This window comes from Notolabrus celidotus, chromosome 1, assembly GCF_009762535.1.
Source record: "Notolabrus celidotus isolate fNotCel1 chromosome 1, fNotCel1.pri, whole genome shotgun sequence".
NCBI classification, from domain to species: domain Eukaryota; kingdom Metazoa; phylum Chordata; class Actinopteri; order Labriformes; family Labridae; genus Notolabrus; species Notolabrus celidotus.
The window spans coordinates 20,924,488-20,942,031 of NC_048272.1; the positions used below are offsets into that span (position 1 = coordinate 20,924,488).

The window sequence follows — 17,544 nt, forward strand, 5'->3', positions numbered from 1 at the left end:
GTCTGCAGGGTCAGTTATGTGGAAAAAATTACCAGGAGTGTAAAAGCTATGTGGATCAAGACCTGGTATCATTTATTTATATATATAAAAAAAAATGTAATGAGGTGTTTTCCTTCTTACTTTTACAAACAGTAGTTGTTTTTAGAGACCAGTAAAGCTCTGATAGGTGTGTCCTCCCTGCACCAGTTCTGGGCCCAATCCAAATCTGGACCCTGAGCCCTAAACCCTCACAGGCTAAACTAAAATCACATGTGCAGAGTAAAAGTGTTTGAGAAGAGGAATGGCTCAAACTATTTTAGGTTGCTTTGAATTAAAAATCAGACTCCTAGTCTGGACTTGTGTTTGTGACATCTCTGTGTTAATGCATTTAAAAAAACTGCAGAAAACCATGAATGTAAATCTTATTTTTTAAACTCGTGAGGAATGTTTGCACCCTCTGTTTACAAATCAATGAGCTACTTTCTGATAAAAATCTTGTCCCCATTTATTCTAACAGCCAAACACATCACTCACTGTGAATATTTGATGCTTGATATATAAAAATACTGTCTGTTTTTGTAGCAAACTGTCTCTTCTGACTCCTGCCTCATAGCAGCGATCCAAGACATTAGAAATAATTATCTAGAAGCAGACAGTCTTGTTGCTGGTTTTCATTGCTATTTGCAGGCCATAAAGAGACATTATTATTAATTTCAGTCTGTTTCTGAACAGCTGAGAACTTCTCACAGGAGCTTTCACAGAGATTAGTTTTATAAATGCTCCATTCTATGGAAGCCCAAAAAGGACATGATTAAATACATATTATTTTATAATGTTAATTTCTTCGTTATATCAAGATCTCAATGTATTTTCTCGTGATAATTGGATAATTCATCTAATTTTATTATTATTTTAAGCTTGTTTTTTGTGTTTTTGCTCTTCAACCTGTAAGATAAATGTCTCGTAACAGCATTTATATTTATTCTTTACTGAGGTAAAATGTTCTAAACAAATGTTTATGAAAAACAAAACAAAGTAAAATTAAAGAATTTGAAAACAGGCTTTTCTAATTATCTGAAGTTACTTGGTGACAACTGTGTTCCTTTTATGTTTAGTACAGAAGCCCTAAAAGAACATGATACTTTTTATTTTATCAGTTTTCTCGTCCTATTTTCTTGTTATCTCCAGAAAACAAAGCTTGTTATTTCTAGATCTCGGCTTATTGTTCTACTCATAACGGGATCATTTATCTCTTTTAATCCAGAGAACAAAGCTCAGTTTGTGATCTTCAACCTGTGAGATAAATGTCTTGTAACAAAATGTCTTTTTATTCATTACTTAGGCAAAGTTTTCTTAACAATGTTTGTGAAAAAATAAATAAATAAAAAATAATTAAAGAAACTGATAACAGGCCTCTACTAAAGAGTCCATTTTGGGATCAGAGTGTCGAAAGCTAGTTTCTTTATTTGTACAAACTATATGGGAGTTAACTTCTTTTTTATAACTCACTCATTCTGATTATATTAAACTAAGAGTTCTGCATTAATTTGCATGACTAGGTGCAGGGGTTTGACTGACAGGTGGGCATGCTGCAGCTGTTTGCAAGGAGGCTCTCTAACTCTTTGCCTGTTTCGAAGGTGATTAAAAGTTAGGTTGGATAACTTCACTGAGACAAAGTCAATATTTTATACGGCCTAGGTATCCGCTTTTGAAACAGCCTGAAATGTAAAATTGAGTGTTGGCTAGATCACAAACCAACGCAGCGATCTGATACTGAATAAGAAACAGCAGCGAGGTGCTGAGTGCTGAGTGTGAAGAATGAGCGCTAAAATGTTGATGATCAGTGTTTCTCCATTTAATCAGAAAGGTGTCTATCAGGCTACACTTCAGTCTCAGCATCAGAGCTGGTATCTGCAAAATAAACAGTATTGAAACATCTCTTGTCACGTCTGCACGAGGCAGCAGGGGAGACAGTCATTCAGCAGGCAGCACAGCTCACACTGCAGCCACCGTTTTCACAAACCATCCACACCAATCACCTCCAAGAGAGCGTTCACAGACTCAGACACCATCAGCAGTTGTTGTCCTAAACTGACACCATGAGCTGCTGCAGAAGTTCCCTGTTGTTTGGAACACAACAAGCTGTCAAATGTGTTTAACAACATCTGCATGTACACAAAGCGCCTTCATTAGGAGATCAGATTCCAGAGGGAGCTGATGCTTTGTGCCGCAGAGTAAAAATACAGACTGAGGACTCGGTGAGAGCAGAGTGCTGACAGAAGCTCCACATCCTCTTCTGCAGGAGGGTTTGGGTGTAATGATACAGCTGAGCACTTAAACTAGCCGTCAGAGCACCTCTACCCCTCTCTCCAACCCCAACTCCGTCTCAGCAGATGTGTGTCTAACATGAGTCTGGTCCTGCTGGAGGTTTCTGCCTGTTAAAGGAAGTTTGTCCTTGCCACTGTAACTTGCTAAATGCTGCAAAGTGCTCTGCTCATGGTGGATTAAGATGAGATCAGACTGAGTCCTGTCTGTAAGATGGGACTGGATCTTATCCTGTCTTGATGTTGGGTCTTTGTTAATAACTGAACATAGAGTACGGTCTAGACCTGTTCTGTTTGGAAAGAGTCTTCAGATAACATTTGTTGGTATTTTCAAAGGTAAACATTCTTATCAACTAAATCCTCAACTTACCACATAAACATCAACTTCCTATATTTTGGTGAAGTTGTGCTGTAGTGGAGTGTGTCGCATGGTTAATTATGGTCCCACTGGTTTTACTTTCGAAAACTTGAAGAAGTACCGGATACTTTTTGGATTTAATTTCAAACATGTAAAATTTCTTTGATACCAGTTCTTTAAAAGGTTCAATACATATGCAAATTATTATTCAATAAACCACATTCAAATTCAGTAATTTCAATTTTCAAGGCAATCACAAACTTCTGGAAACTTTTCATTTATAGCTCTCATTTGCATTTTTGCAAAGCCTGTTTTGATATTTAGTGATAGACTACATCCATGGATTTGTGGAAACTGTTGACAACACAGAAAACAAAAATTAAAAAACAAAAGTTAAACTATTTTCAGTTTTAGGACATGTTTTGCTTTTTGTTTGAAGTATGGAGGAATAAGTCAACAGTTACAGTTGCATGAAGCCAGCACACCTCTGATTAGAGTCGATCAGACACAGGTGGTTCAGTGATGCTGTAGAGCCTCACCCAATGCTTCAAGCTGCTGAAGCCTGGATAATGTCACTAACATACTGATGAGTCATATGTGCTAGTTTAACACTGTTTATCTCACATTAAAAGTTCCAAAGTATTGAACATATTTTCACGAACAAACACTCTGGAAGTAACGTGCTGCTTCACAGGTCGAACCCTTAAGGGTGGAACAACTAACCAGACAAAGGAGGGTCCTACCTTATGTAGAAATGACAGCTAATTACCCAGTGAAAATTTGCATTTTTGGGGGAGGAACTTGGCTGAAATATCAGAAACAGAAACGGCTCGGTGCTCTCTCATCCGTCAACACCCACCGGATGCATTTTTTAGAACGGAGCACTGAGCAGGACCTCCGGACAGCTAGAGTCATGTGACTCAGGTTTTCTGCTCTGTTGAGATTGATGCGTCGTGGTCCTGCATACGGCAAAAATAGAAGTCTTGTGTATCTGATCCGGAGGGCTCGAGAAGCAGCCTGAATGCAACAGAGCGGATCCAGCAGAAGTTAATGCATTGACTACAATAGAAACCTATCAGATCCGGTGCTGTAATGTATCGGAGCCGGACTGGGCACGGATCTGGTGGAATTTGGCCGTAAGTTATTTCATAATTTGGCATTCCCTCTCTACTAACACTGGCACTGTCTCTGTATCACATTAAACAGAGAGTTCCCATTACCTCATTTCAGGTCAAACTGAAAATAAACAGTATGAGGCTAAGCTCATTTCTCTCCAGTTTCCATAAATCCGAGGCTCTTTTCATTTATTCTGAAAATGCAAACGAGATCCATTAGTGAAGATAAAAGCTTACAAAATATCCTGTTTGAAAAAAGTTTGTTTTTATTCCACTGACACGCCAAGACAGATGGTGGAGGGCTGTGTGACATCCCATCTATAACCAGCCTAATTTTTTAACATCTGACATCTCATTTAAAGTCCTGCAAAGTATTTGAATTATTTATGGAGGTTGTAAATGGGAGAGCGTTGCCGGTGCGCCGTAATATCCTCCTCTGGTTAGATTATGAAAATTAAAAATCCAGTGAACTTGTGAGCGCTGCATATTTCTTGTCAGGGACTCAGGGGAGAAAATAAGCGTGCAGTTTCCTACAGAATGTGTGTATACTGTATATAGAGAAATGCATAATCAGCAGTGGACTACATGAGCGGTGAATGCAAAGCAAAAACAAGAGGAACATCAAAGAGACACGAAAGTACGACACTGATTCTAATAAGACGCGTAATTTGTCGTTTACGCCTGCAGAAAAACATAGAAAAAAGGAGTGAATAAATCATACTGGTGGTGATGATCATCTGTTTAGAGTGAGACAGGATTGCATAAGGTGAAAACACCTCTTCAGAAGTCATGGTTGACATTAAACCAGCCAGAGGAGAGACTGTGTGAATATTAATGTTTATTTCGAGGCGGATTAATGTGCAGGAGTGTATAAACCGTGTCAAAAATCAGGACAAATATGTGTACAGCTAAGATTTTGTGTGTGCAACAAGGTTTTAAATCCTTGTTTGTCAGCTGTTTTATAAACTTAAGCTAACTTGGACAGCAAGATGAATCCTTTTCGTATACATCACAGGAGTTAGATTTTAAAGTGACAGGACGATCATTCTCCAGTGCAACACAGCGTAATAAACAGTGCCTCTGCAATCTACAGGATGCGGCTGTACTGACAACTACCTCTCAGATGCGCTCTTAATTATTGCTTCTTCTGTGAGTTGGCTGGAAAAAAGAAACATAAAATGCTGCTTGTACACTTTGTCTGCTTTCTTCGTGTCAGATTCTGGCAGGTAGCTAGCAGGTAGCTCGGCTGACAGTCAGCAAACATGCATGTCAGCAACTCTAATTAATCTTTTGCGATCATTGTGTCATTACTGTTGGAGTATCAAGGTGAGAGACTGCAGGGATTCAAGCAGCGACGCAGCTCTATATGTCAGCCTGCGAAGCTAACGTTCAGTGCAGGGCTGAGTGTACTCACTTTAACATTATTAGCAGTGTGTTTTGATGACCATATAACCAATTATGCAACTTGTATAAGTTTAATACAACAGCAGTGACTTCAGTGATTTAATATTGTAATAAATGAGAGTTTAATTTTTGAGTTTTCTCGCGGAAACTTTGTCTGGAGGAATAATTAATTGTCTCATACAAAACAACGACTATCAATTAAATGAAGTAAAACTAAGTGCAAGTAATATTGATTGTTGATCTTTTGAGTGAGTAATAAAAAGTGAAAACATCTGCAGTAGTTTTTTCGGCAGTTATATACATCTTATGCTGCATTTATTGACCATAAAGTTTGGTTTATAAGAAGCAATTTTAAAATGTAGCTTTTCCGTCATCTAAAAACTGGACACAGTATCCGTGACGTCACACATCTGTTTCTAAAGTGCTGTTTTGAAGCCAGTCATTGACGGGTGTCATATTGGAAATGCTGAACACAACCTAACATCATCCGAGCTAGTGTGATGTAAAGAGGCGGGCCTTTAGCCTTTTCGCTAACAGCTACAGGGTGCCCGCCTGTCAATCAAGTCAGCCATGTCCTTATTTGGGCAAAACTCGTAAGTTTAATAACATTGAAAATGCTGTGAACATGTTTAATTCTGCTGAAAAGATTGTCTTCTTTGAATGGGTGTGTATGTGGTTTGCAGTGTTTCTGCAGCCAGCCTCAAGTGGACGCTCGATGAACTGCAGTTTGTAACACTTCCGCACGGGCTTCATATTTTAAGAGCAGAGGTTGCCGCTTGGTTCTAAACTTGTTAAAAGCTCATATCCCCGTTGTGTCATTATACTGCATTTAAAGGAAACAGTGGTATACTATTAGGTGAATAAGACTCCTTAGTTCAAGACGACAAGAGACAAGCAAAGAGGGGTCTCCTCCTCACAGCTATCAATGCTTCTGTAAGGTGAGCTCAGCCGTACCAGTAGCTAGCATGATGGTTAAAAACAGATGGTTTAAAAATGGAGCTACAAAGCTACACAGGATCTTTTTCCCTCCAAAAGACGTCCAAAAACAATCGATCAATTACTTTGAGTTGCACTTTGTGGCTCTGAAGAATTGCAGGCTATCTTAGCTTCAATATCAAGCCTTCATCTTGGCTCGTGCCTCAAATAGTAAAAATGCTGTTTTAAAAATACAAATGAAGAGGGCAGTGCATGATGGGACATGTAGGTAATGTTGCTACATCTCTGCAAGCAGAAGACCCTTAATATCTTCTTAACCGTCACGTTAGAAAAAAATTCACCCCCCGTACAGTGTATGCCATTAGAGAGATTAGCGTTGTAGGGCCAAGCCGTTTTTTGAACCAGGCTGTAAACATGTTAATTAATGCTGCAAAGATCGTCTTTTTCCCATTCACATCTATGTGGTTTCCAGTGTTTCTGCAGCCAGCCTCAAGCGGATTTTCGAAGTATTGCAGTTTATATCACTTCCGCATTGGCTTCATCGTTTGAGACCGGAGTTTGCCGCTTGAGAAGACCACAGCTTTTTCTTAAAAATACTTGTCACTTACTCTGAGGAAAGAATCCAGAGATCCGTTCTCCATGAACTCAGTCACGATCATGACCGGGCTGCTCTTGGTGACCACGCCCTCCAGGCGAATCACATTGGGATGGTCAAACTGGCCCATGATGCTCGCTTCACTGAGGAAGTCTCGCCTCTGTTTTTCCGTGTAGCCAGACTTCAGGGTTTTTATGGCTACGAACATCTCCCTCTTACCCGGGAGCTTCAAGTTACCGCTGCACACCTCTCCAAACTCTCCTGTGTGGAGTCACATGTAAGAGAAATCAGTGATCTGAGCAAGATGAAAAACTTTAACTTTACTGTAAGCTTCTTTATGTGATTATTCCATGCACGTTTTAGCGAGCTTTTCCATTACCTGCACCAATGACCTGCTCGATCTTCACACAGGATATATCAATCTCCTTGGCAAACTCCCTCACAGCCTCGTTGGGGTCCTCATATGTGAACGGATCAATATATATCTTCATTCCTGGAGTCACTTGGAAAAAAGGAAAGAGGGGCTATAATATTTAATTCTCGTGGTCATGCTCACACTTCTGAGGGCTTCACAGTCGGGCACATTAAAGATCAACTCTCTTTACATTCATGCATTCCTCTGCAAGTGTGCGCTTCTAATTCATGTGAGACATTCAAGGGATGAAGGTCAAAAGATGGAGGAGGTGGTGTAGTTATACATGGTGGTTATGCCTAGTGCCTCATTGATAATGTGTGTAGTTATTCAGCCAGAAAGGACATGCTCCTCCCAGTCTTCTTAGCTGTGATAAGGCAGGTTAATATATATATCATCTCCAGTGAGTCACCGTGCCATTAACACTCAGGAGAGAAACCCAGGCCCTATATCAGCACCGCCCAGATCCACTCCAAGAAATAAATTGGCTCTCCTAAGCCCTGATGCCAGGTAAATTGGCTTAAGGTGGCCTTTCAGTGTCCAGGGACTTAAGTGTCCTGAGTTTGAAATCCGATTATTCTGCTCTCACCTCCACATCAGGCCTCAGGCTGTTTTAACCGAGAGTGAAATCATGCCTGGGCTGCTGCAGAGCAAGAAGATCATGCAAAATGTCTGAGAAACCCTGGCACAGCACACTGAAGAAACGGGCTGCAGAGATGGACAGATGGAGAGGAACCGACCAGCCAAAATCCTGCTATTACTAAAACCCTACAATTGCTTCCAGAGATGAGGCCGTGTTCAACAGACCACCCTGCTACGATGGCAGAGACCTCCGAAAACAAGGGCAGAAGTCTGGACCGAGAGTGGTGGGAGGACAGGATGCATGCAGGACACTTTGGCTTCTGCTGCTACAAGCTTTGAAGCACCTGTGTGGCTAACTTGGACATTTTGACCCAAATCTAGGGCCTTTTCTTTAAGGTGGCCTGGGATGGACCAAACCTATACACTGGAATATAACAAGTGTGTGGCATCTTAGTAGTGAAGTTCATATAACCACTGGAGACAGAAATTATATATATATTGTTAAACTTCACATAAAAGCAGGTCCCATCAAAAGCCAGGTCCTTTTTATTCACAGAGTTTGGCTGCACATTTTGCAATAAAGGATGTCTCAATTAGAAGCCTGTCTTAATTAGAAGACTGTATTCATTAATTGTTTACTCATCTGCACAATAAAGTGCCTCATTTTTAACCTTTCACTCAAATGCAACACGCCCCTTTTACTGATTGCCATGGTGGTGTTATTTTGTACACAGGTGAATACTCTTGCTGGTTTAAATATACAGTATTTACGTTTCCCCAATTATAATGTGTGAAAATTGCACATGGAGTAAATCATACATTAGTAATCACCAAATTAATTTAAATTAAATTAATTTTATTTTAAAAATATTTGTATCTTATTTTGCTTTAACAGTTTCATTTCTGTATTTCTTTTTTATGATCCTATATTATTATTTTTATTTTTTTAAGTTATATTTTGGGGCATTTTTGCCTTTATCTAATAGGAAACCTGGAGAGAGACAGGAAATGTGGGGAGTAGAGAGAGCTGGAAGACATGCAGCAAATAGTAAAGGCCGGGTGTGGAACCTGCGACCTCTTCGGCAAGGACTATAGTCTCTGTATATGGAGCGTACACTTAGACCACTAGGCCAATGGCAGCCCAAGTAAAGGGTATTTGAATACTTTTGCTTAATGTCATATTTTTTTAATGCTGTTATTTTAACAGTTTCTTTGTATGAATGGTGGTTTTTTTTTAAATACTTAAAAACGTAAACTGGTGTTCCGGGAAATAAGTTTCTGCACACTCAACTTCATGCCCTCCAGACTAAAGCACAAACTCCTGTTAGGCCAACCCAGAGAAAACTTCCAGATGTGCCCCTGTATCAAGACTGCACTCTAGATTAACATGTGCATATATTTGCAGTTGAGTTCTTATGCTCTGTTCTTATGTATGCCCTGCTGTCTGTCAAAAACTATGTTGACCATTGTTTTTAAAAGGCGCTTAAAAAATAAAGTTATTATTGTATATATATATATATATATATATATATATATATATATATATATATATATATATATATATACACTATTAATATTTTTAATTTTTTAATGTATCTATTATTATTGTTGTTGTTGTTGTTGTTGTTATTATTATCATTATTTTTATTATTATACATTACTAGTAGTATTAGTATTTTTATGTATTTATAATTGTTTTTATCATTATTATCATTATTTTTTAAAGTATTCTTAATATTAGTATAGTTATTATTATGTTAAAATTGTTATTATTATTAATATTATTAATATTATTATTAGCAGTAATATTTATTATTATAATTATTTTATATATTGATTACATGTAATGGTGTATGTTGGTGGTGGGTATTTCATCCTATTTTCATACATATACACAGTGTACATGCTGTTTTTTAGAGTCAGAAATGAGCAAATTTCATAAACCTACAGTGTAACACATATTTTCGTGCTTTGCATTAAACTGTGTTAAAATATGTGACTTCTGGATAAAAACGATTCAAATTCAAATCACAGAGCGGTCTTTGCATAACATAATCGGATATATGGTAGAGCTATTAATTTGATCTTTTACGATGTAAAGGATTTAAACGATGGTAATTCCATCATCAAATAAACACATTAAGATAGTGTTGAAACTCAAAGATGGAATAAAATAGATCTACTTTTTTTCCAATCATTCAGAGAGACAGATTAGCATTAATGTCTCGGGTGAAATGAATGTTTTTCCTGCAGTATTGTAATTCCAGCTCTCTTCTACTTTAAAGTAGAGAGAAAGAAAATCATTGAGGTTTTTAATTCATTCACCAAGTCTTTGATATTTCAACAATGGCAAATGACTCATGTGGAATTAGCATGCCAATGGCATTAACGTGAGTGGAGACTGACCTATTTCCACCAAAATGGACTGAGTTAACTATGAAACGTGATGATGCACAGAGCACAGAGTGGAGCCGAGGTTCTGATGGAGGTAAAATCTGAGTCGAACAAACAGGATGGGGAGCTGGAGCTGCAGCCAAGGACACCAGAGTGCAAGGTGGTAGCCATAGTGACAGGTGTGTGAGGCATGAATGAAGGCTGTGGAGATGACTGTGTGAGATGGTTGTCATGGAGACAGGTGTGAGCGGCGGCGGTGAGGTGGTGGGCTGGTGGGCTGGTGGGCTTGTGGTTTACTCACTGTGGCCGCTGGTGTAGTGCTGCAGTTTGTCGGTGTATTCCGAGTCTGCCCTATCGAAGCCACGCCTCCTGGGGGGAAAGACAAAGAACTCTAGCTCTGGTTCAAAGAGAGGGAGCAGGGAGGGGCAGACACACACATCAAACACCCCCCCAGGTCTACCTACACACACACACACACCAAGCCGGAGCACATGGTGGGCCAAGCTTCCCTCTTTCACACTGCATAAACCTGCCTTCTTTTCTTGCTCTGCAGCTGCATTGATTGTTTCAAAATGATGGTGCATCTGAAAAATCTCGATTTCCACTTCATACAACAAAGAGCAGCACACTTTAAAGCTCTGCTAGGTAGACATGGTGAGCACGAAAATAACAATTCACACAGGGTTGTTGCTTTTCGAGATGCATTGTGTGACTCACTGAATCAATACTGTGGCTGATACTGTCTTCATTTTGAGGATCAGGTATCAGACGAGAAGGGAAAAGCTATTTTGAACACAGCCTCTCAGTCATTGTCTTAAAATCTGTGTTTTCAATATTTTAAAATCTGTGTTTTAAATATTTTGTAGGTAATAATAGGCGATTTCGAAAACAGCCATAGTATCTGGGATCTAAATGATATCAAATAAAAGACGTGGACCTTTTAAGAAAGCTCACTCAGTTGCTTCCACAACAAATGCATGCTTTAACAAGAAAAGCTCCATCTTTACCACAGTAGGTGATAGTGTTCAAGGGAAATGTATTCTTCATGCCCCTTATGAAACTATGCCGCAAATATCGTCTTTTTTGAATTGGTGTGTATGTGGTTTCCTGTGTTTCTGAAGCCAGCCTCAAGTGGACACTTAAGGTACTGCAGTTTTTAGCACATCCACATGGACTTCAAATTTTAAGACAAGAGGTTGCAGCTTGGGCAGATTTGAACCCAGACAGCTCGTTCAGAGGACTGTAGCCTCTTAGCATGGGGCCGGCAGTTTAACCACTGAGCCAAACCAGTGCTCTTACTTTAAAGTTCTTGTGCTGGAGCTGCTGTGAGCTAAGTCTTACCTGATGAGCAGCATTACAAAGACACATTCAAATATATCTTCAAAGGTCTATGAAGTACCACCACACTTGTCAGAAGCGTCTAATGTCTTTGACTCTCCTCTAAACTTTTAATAATATCCCTCTTCTCTTTGTCCTGGCGATGTTCCCAATCATCACACAATGCACCACACAACCTCTGTCTTCATAATTCAAGATGGCGACGTCCCAGCGTATGCAAAGTCGCCGGTTTACCATCAAAGAAAAGAACATAAACTTTGGACTAACAGACTCCACACTCAGAAAGTCCGACTGCGCATTCTTCTGTGAATTAAAAACCATTCAGGGGCTGAGCTAAGGTTTTTAATATGCCTTGGCACAGTGGGATCTAAAAAGGCTCATAACTTTGGCAGCGTTACAAACATTTCAGTCTCACCGAGGAGGAACACCTGCAAAACTTTAATGTTTGTAATGTTGACTTTAAAAATATTAGATCTGCCGCTGAAAGACTGGAATTTATTAAGAATTAATATCTGACGAACCCAGATGGTTTTTCTCTGCAGCTCACATTTACGGTTTTAATCAGAAGCAGAATCATGCGGACTAAGTTTGTTAAATAAAGGAGGGATTTGACTTAATTTGGGAGTTTCAAAGAACATTTTTTCAGGATGCTTATTGGATAAATATCAATACAGAAACAGCTGTAGATCATTTGGGAACAGATATGCATTCGTCGTCTGCATATCGGTAGGTAGGAGCTTGGAGAGTGTCGACTTGAACTGTGACAGGACTGACTCACCGGTTACAGACGATGATAATGACGACCACAGCAATGAGGAAGACCAACCCAGCAGCAGCAGAGCCAATAATGAGAGGTAGCTTCTCCTGGATGCTGGTGTTGTATTCCTCTGTAGAGAGAGAGAGAGAAACACATTCATAAGCATATTAACCACACACTCACACACACACACATGGTCACACATGCAGAGAAACATATGGGTCAGCATCTGAGGCCCTGCATATGGAGGGAGCAGTGGGTGACAGACAGACATAAGGCCGGGCGAACCAATGAGCAGCGCTTGGCATCTTGACGGGCTGCATGGACAATTTTCCAAAGCACACTGAATGTGCCGCTCAGATGCCGCGGATACGGACAAATCATCTGGCAGAAAGCGTGTGAAGTGAGCAGGGAGAGCATGTATTTGGGCGAGACCCAGGCCGACGACGCAGCCAAGAGCAGGAATTCAGCTACCGAACGGGCACAGAGAGGCAGAGCCAAGCGCTCTTCTTTAGGGCACCGCAAATAACACACAATTTACCAATTTTAGACGAATAGACACGTTATTACATCGTCCACAGAGTTATGCGCTTCTGGAGAGCATTAATGTTGTTTTCTCTGTAGGCAGAGTCCTTTTTGGTCAAAGTTGTATCTGCCAATTTAGCATCAAAAAGCAATTCAGGGATACTTAATAAATAGTTAGATATAAACTTTAGTGAAACTGTAACCAGAAAAAGGACACTGATTATTAATGAGTGGTATTTTCAGCAATATGACATGATCATACTGACATATACTGTACAGAAATACAACTATATTTACAATATGATTTGTTATTTCAATTTATGAACAATTTAACTTAAATTCATAATTTTGTTACCCACATTCTTAAGGAACCAAGCTGCAACTTCCAGCTCTTAAAGGTGCAGCAACCTCAAGTTGCAGTTCAACAGATGGCCACTAGAGGCTGTTTCCAAAAGTGAGTCAATATTAAAATGCCAAACTTTCCTTTTATGTGTTTACAGCCTAAAACAAAAAGCTCTTCAGTTTATTTCATCTTATTTCTTCATCCAAGAGAATTGTTTGAACAACTCTTTGTTTTCTAATTCCGATTTTTCTTTGACCTTTATTTATCTTTTATAATATTCCCTTTGAGACACAAACTCTTCTTTTTGTAAGTCTTGCCATAGAAAGTTTAAGAACACACATTTATGAGGGTTATAATAAAGAAGAATTTGGGGCTGTGGATGCTCGGAAGTTAAAGCTCCTATGAGGAACTTTAATTTGTGTTGATTTTGGTGCCGCCTCTGGTCAAATTGGTGCCTCTCACATCTCTGCTGTTCTTATCCTATATATATAGACATTGTCAATCTTGTTGCTGGTGGTTTTGTTTGGTTTTGTGGAATCCTATCTCTTCCCCCATCCCTCCACTTACTTAAACTCTCCCTGTCCCATTAAAGTTACTAACCATAGACCTTTCTGGAGTCCCTGAGCTCCCTTGTCTCCTAGGTTCCTCTGGATCACTATCATCGCTCTATCCCTCTTTCCAACCCCAACTCAGTCTCAGCAGATGTGTGACTAACATGATTCTGGTCCTGCTCGAGGTTTCTGCCTGTTAAGGAAGTTTGGGAGGCAGACACCCTCCTTACTAGTACTACTACTATCCGTCTCACCACTATCATCTCTCTCTCTTCATCTCCCTCTATCCCTCTCTCCATCACAGTCTCAGCAGATGTGTGTCTGACATGAGTCTGGTCCTGCTGGAGGTTTCTGCCTGTTAAAGGAGGTTTGTCCTCACTGCCATAACTTGCGAAATGTTGCAAAGTGCTCTGCTCATGGTGGATTAAGATGAGTCCTGTCTGTAAGATGGGACTGGATCTTATCCTGTCTTGATGTTGGGTCTTCTGCTGATAATAGAACGGTCTAGACCTGCTCTGTTTGAAAAGAGTCTTGAGTTAACGTTTGTTGTGATTTGGCGCTATATAAATAAAGATTGATTGATTTTGTGAGTCATAAAAAGGCATCACTTTTTCTTAACCAGCTTAAAACTCCTCACTGGAGCTTTAACTGCCTGCAGGTGTCACTAAGCTAACCTACATCACCGAACTCGACCTTCCAGGTATCCAGCTACAACAGAAAGACCACAAGAGTAAAAACGTGAGGCTTCAAAACCAGAACCCACAACCCACTTTGTCTGTTTCTGGTACAGAGGATACCTTGGGAACTGATTAGAGAGATCAGCTGGACTATAATAATAATAACTGTATTTGGCCTTGACTGCGCTCTGCTGAGGACTGCTGGTGTATTATATGGATTTGCATTTGTATAGTTTATAACCCTGAAGCACGAAAGCTATGAATATTGAGATTCCACTGACAAAGCTTTCAAAAGGAAGTGTGGAACCTATTAGAGTTTATTTCTTTTATTGAATACTTCGGGAAATTAGATGCAAGAATCCATAGCACAACAATCCAGATATTATAGTATCAGGTTTTCATGAATAGTGGAAACGCTGTTGTACTTTCTGAGGAGCTTTTCTTTAATGTCTTCCTTGTTTTTCTCCATTACGCACTCTTCCTTTTGTTTACTCTAACCCGTGGTAATCAGTGTCTTCTTGCAGGAGGAATCATCTCTTTGGCTGCATTGGGATTCTTTCTGATTTCATTTTGAACAGATCTACTTTTATTTGGAAAAATAAATATTTTTATGATAAAATCTGAACCCACTGGGCCCCGGTGTACACTGGGTTTACTCGATATTTACTTCTATAAGTCAGTTCTGATATATCTCTGGAGCTGGGATCTGTGCGTGTGGCAGAATCAAGGCTATGTGTACGAGAGTTCAGGCTAATGATGGCCTCGGGCGGTGCAGGCTGAAGGAAATGAGATGTTCAGAAGGGAAAACCCGGGCTTTGGCTCCAACATTAACCTTTATGACTGATGTTTACTGAATGTTCCCTCTTCTCCGAGTCATGTCAGGGAACAAAGATAAGACAACTTTGACCTCTGCCACGACTTTGGAGCTTATGGCGGTAAAAGGCAAAATGCTGTTTGGTGACGGTTGAAGAAGAAAACATTTAAACACCACAAAAAGGAAATTATGACATTAGAATGAGGAAATTCTCCCATGTGGATAAACATGTGGGATGTTCCTCAATCTGAGAAAGACATTAGGGGGGAGGAGGAATATCATTCCAGGCCACACACTGCTCTGCGTTTGTAATACTTGATCTGTTTACTTCACAACATGATTCCCTTTCACTCCCGCAGCTGTCTGTATACATATTACACTACATGGTGTGCCGGGGGGGGATTACAGGCCTGCGTGCTTTGGTGAACATTGGCTGAATTCTCACCCTCAGTCATGGTCTGGAAGTACAGTTTGCCGCTGTAGCGTCCAAACCCAGCCACGGTGCGGGCCCGGACCTGGAACACGTAGATGCTGCCGGGTTTGAGGCTCCGGATGACCACTGTGTTGGTCGGGCTCCTGATGACGGACGCATTAACTTCTGGTTGATTCTGGGAGGAAAGAAAAATGTTAAATATGTGCACATATGCTCCTACAGAGGCTGAAATTATGGAACACAAGGACATATGAGACGTCAAAAGTTATATATCAGTATCAGGAAGCACGCAGCATCAATACTTCTGATTTTCTTCACACTGAAAAAGTGTGAAAAACAGTCTAATCAAAGAAACGTTCACTTTCTGGTCAAACACATAAAAAAAAAGGTAATTACTGTGTTCACTCACTCTACTATTATCACCCTATAATTTCATTTTTGGTTCTTCTAACAGGAGAAATATTTGATTGACGTGAGGTGTGTTTAGTCTTCGCCGGGGGGTTCAAATGATGAATATTGTTTGACCTTAAGAAACGATGTTGACTCTGTTTAAAAGCAGAATAATATGTATGGAGCCTGTTTGTGTTGTGATTTATGCAGTTAATGTGATTGAATTAATTGTAGGGCATTTACAGGTTGATTTAAATAATCAATCTTTATACTGCTTTGAATATGCAACCCCATCTGTGCAAGAGAGAAAGAGTTGCATCCTGCTTTTGTGTGTTTTCATGGCTTTTATTTCACAACAGTGCAGATCAGATATTCATGGTCGCACTTTAAGGAGGCAATTCAGGAGTTGGGTACCTGGTTGTGTGACGACACTGATCAATCTGAACCTTTTATCTGAGGTTATTTGATGTAGACAGGCAGCCTTATGTGATTAGATGTGTTTTTTATTGCATATTTTTTTATTAGTTGGTTTTAATATATATATACACTTCCAAAAGTTTGGAAACACCTTCTTATTCAAGGGTTTGTATTTATTTTAATTATTTGAAACACTGTACTGTAGATTAATACCAAAGACATCAATACTATGAAAGAACATACATGGAATTATTTAATTCACAAAAAAGTGTTAAACAAACCAGAATATGTTTTATATTTTAGATTATACCATATCATTTCATAGTGTTGATGTCTTCAGTATTAATCTACAATGTCGAAAATAGTTAAAATAAATAAAAACCATTGCATGAGAAGGTGTGTCCAAACTTTTGACTGGTAGTGTATATATTGGAAAGGTTATTATTAGACCGGTTTTCAGTGAATTGAAACAGTTTCAGTTGAGGAATCTGGAAACCTTTACTCTGATCTGTTAAAACTGAAAGCATGGCAGAGTCATTAGAAACCCAAAGGCATCAAAACAAATAAAAACAGCTAATACATTTTGGATTTAAAAAATAAGTTCCCATTTTTTTCTGCTATTTAAATGACCATATGATTGACAGTGTTGGATAAAGTACCTGAAAGCCATACTTAAGGAAAAGAAACTGATTGAAGGGATATATTTTCTGAACTTAAAGCTCCTGTGAAGAGTTTTCTGCTACTCATGAAACACTGAAATAATTATGAATGTCTCTTTATGAGCTACAAAAGGAAACAAGAAAATCTGCAAGAAAATTTTAAATTTCTATACAATTATTTTATAGCCTAAAACCACCGTGGCGGGGTAGGTGTCTGAAGAAAGGATTAAAAAAAGGCACCTTTATTTTACATTTATCATGAAAAAGTTTTTGACTTTACTGTAGAAAAACAACAAGATGACATTTTTCATGAAAAAAAATCCTTTCACTTAATCTGCAATGACTGTTTTGTCCAAAGGGGGCCCCCAAATGGACACAAACTGAAAGTTCTCACAGAAGCTTTAAGCATCAGAAGCATTTTTGTAATATTAATTTTGGAATTTGAATGCTCAAGTGAAGTAAAGATGTTCCATAAAGTACTTAAATAATGTTAATAAAGCACAAATACTTTGTTCATAGCACCATTAAGAAATAATAATTT

At 39.2% G+C, this 17,544-nt stretch overlaps 1 protein-coding gene across 3 annotated transcripts in view; it reads right to left on the reverse strand.

Moving 5' to 3' along the window:
• ephb2b (eph receptor B2b) overlaps positions 1–17,544 on the reverse strand; it is a 229,763-nt gene that overhangs the window by 15,376 nt on the left and 196,843 nt on the right. Inside the window, exons 7-11 of one of the 3 annotated variants that reach the window (XM_034693093.1) lie at positions 15,550–15,712; positions 12,216–12,324; positions 10,401–10,465; positions 7,091–7,213; positions 6,725–6,972 (exon numbers count right to left, since the gene is read on the reverse strand). In XM_034693093.1, coding sequence (XP_034548984.1) covers positions 6,725–6,972; positions 7,091–7,213; positions 10,401–10,465; positions 12,216–12,324; positions 15,550–15,712 — 708 coding nt within the window. Of the gene's footprint in view, positions 1–6,724; positions 6,973–7,090; positions 7,214–10,400; positions 10,469–12,215; positions 12,325–15,549; positions 15,713–17,544 lie in introns of all 3 variants that reach the window. The other 2 variants (XM_034693099.1, XM_034693085.1) reach the window with 2 other exon arrangements.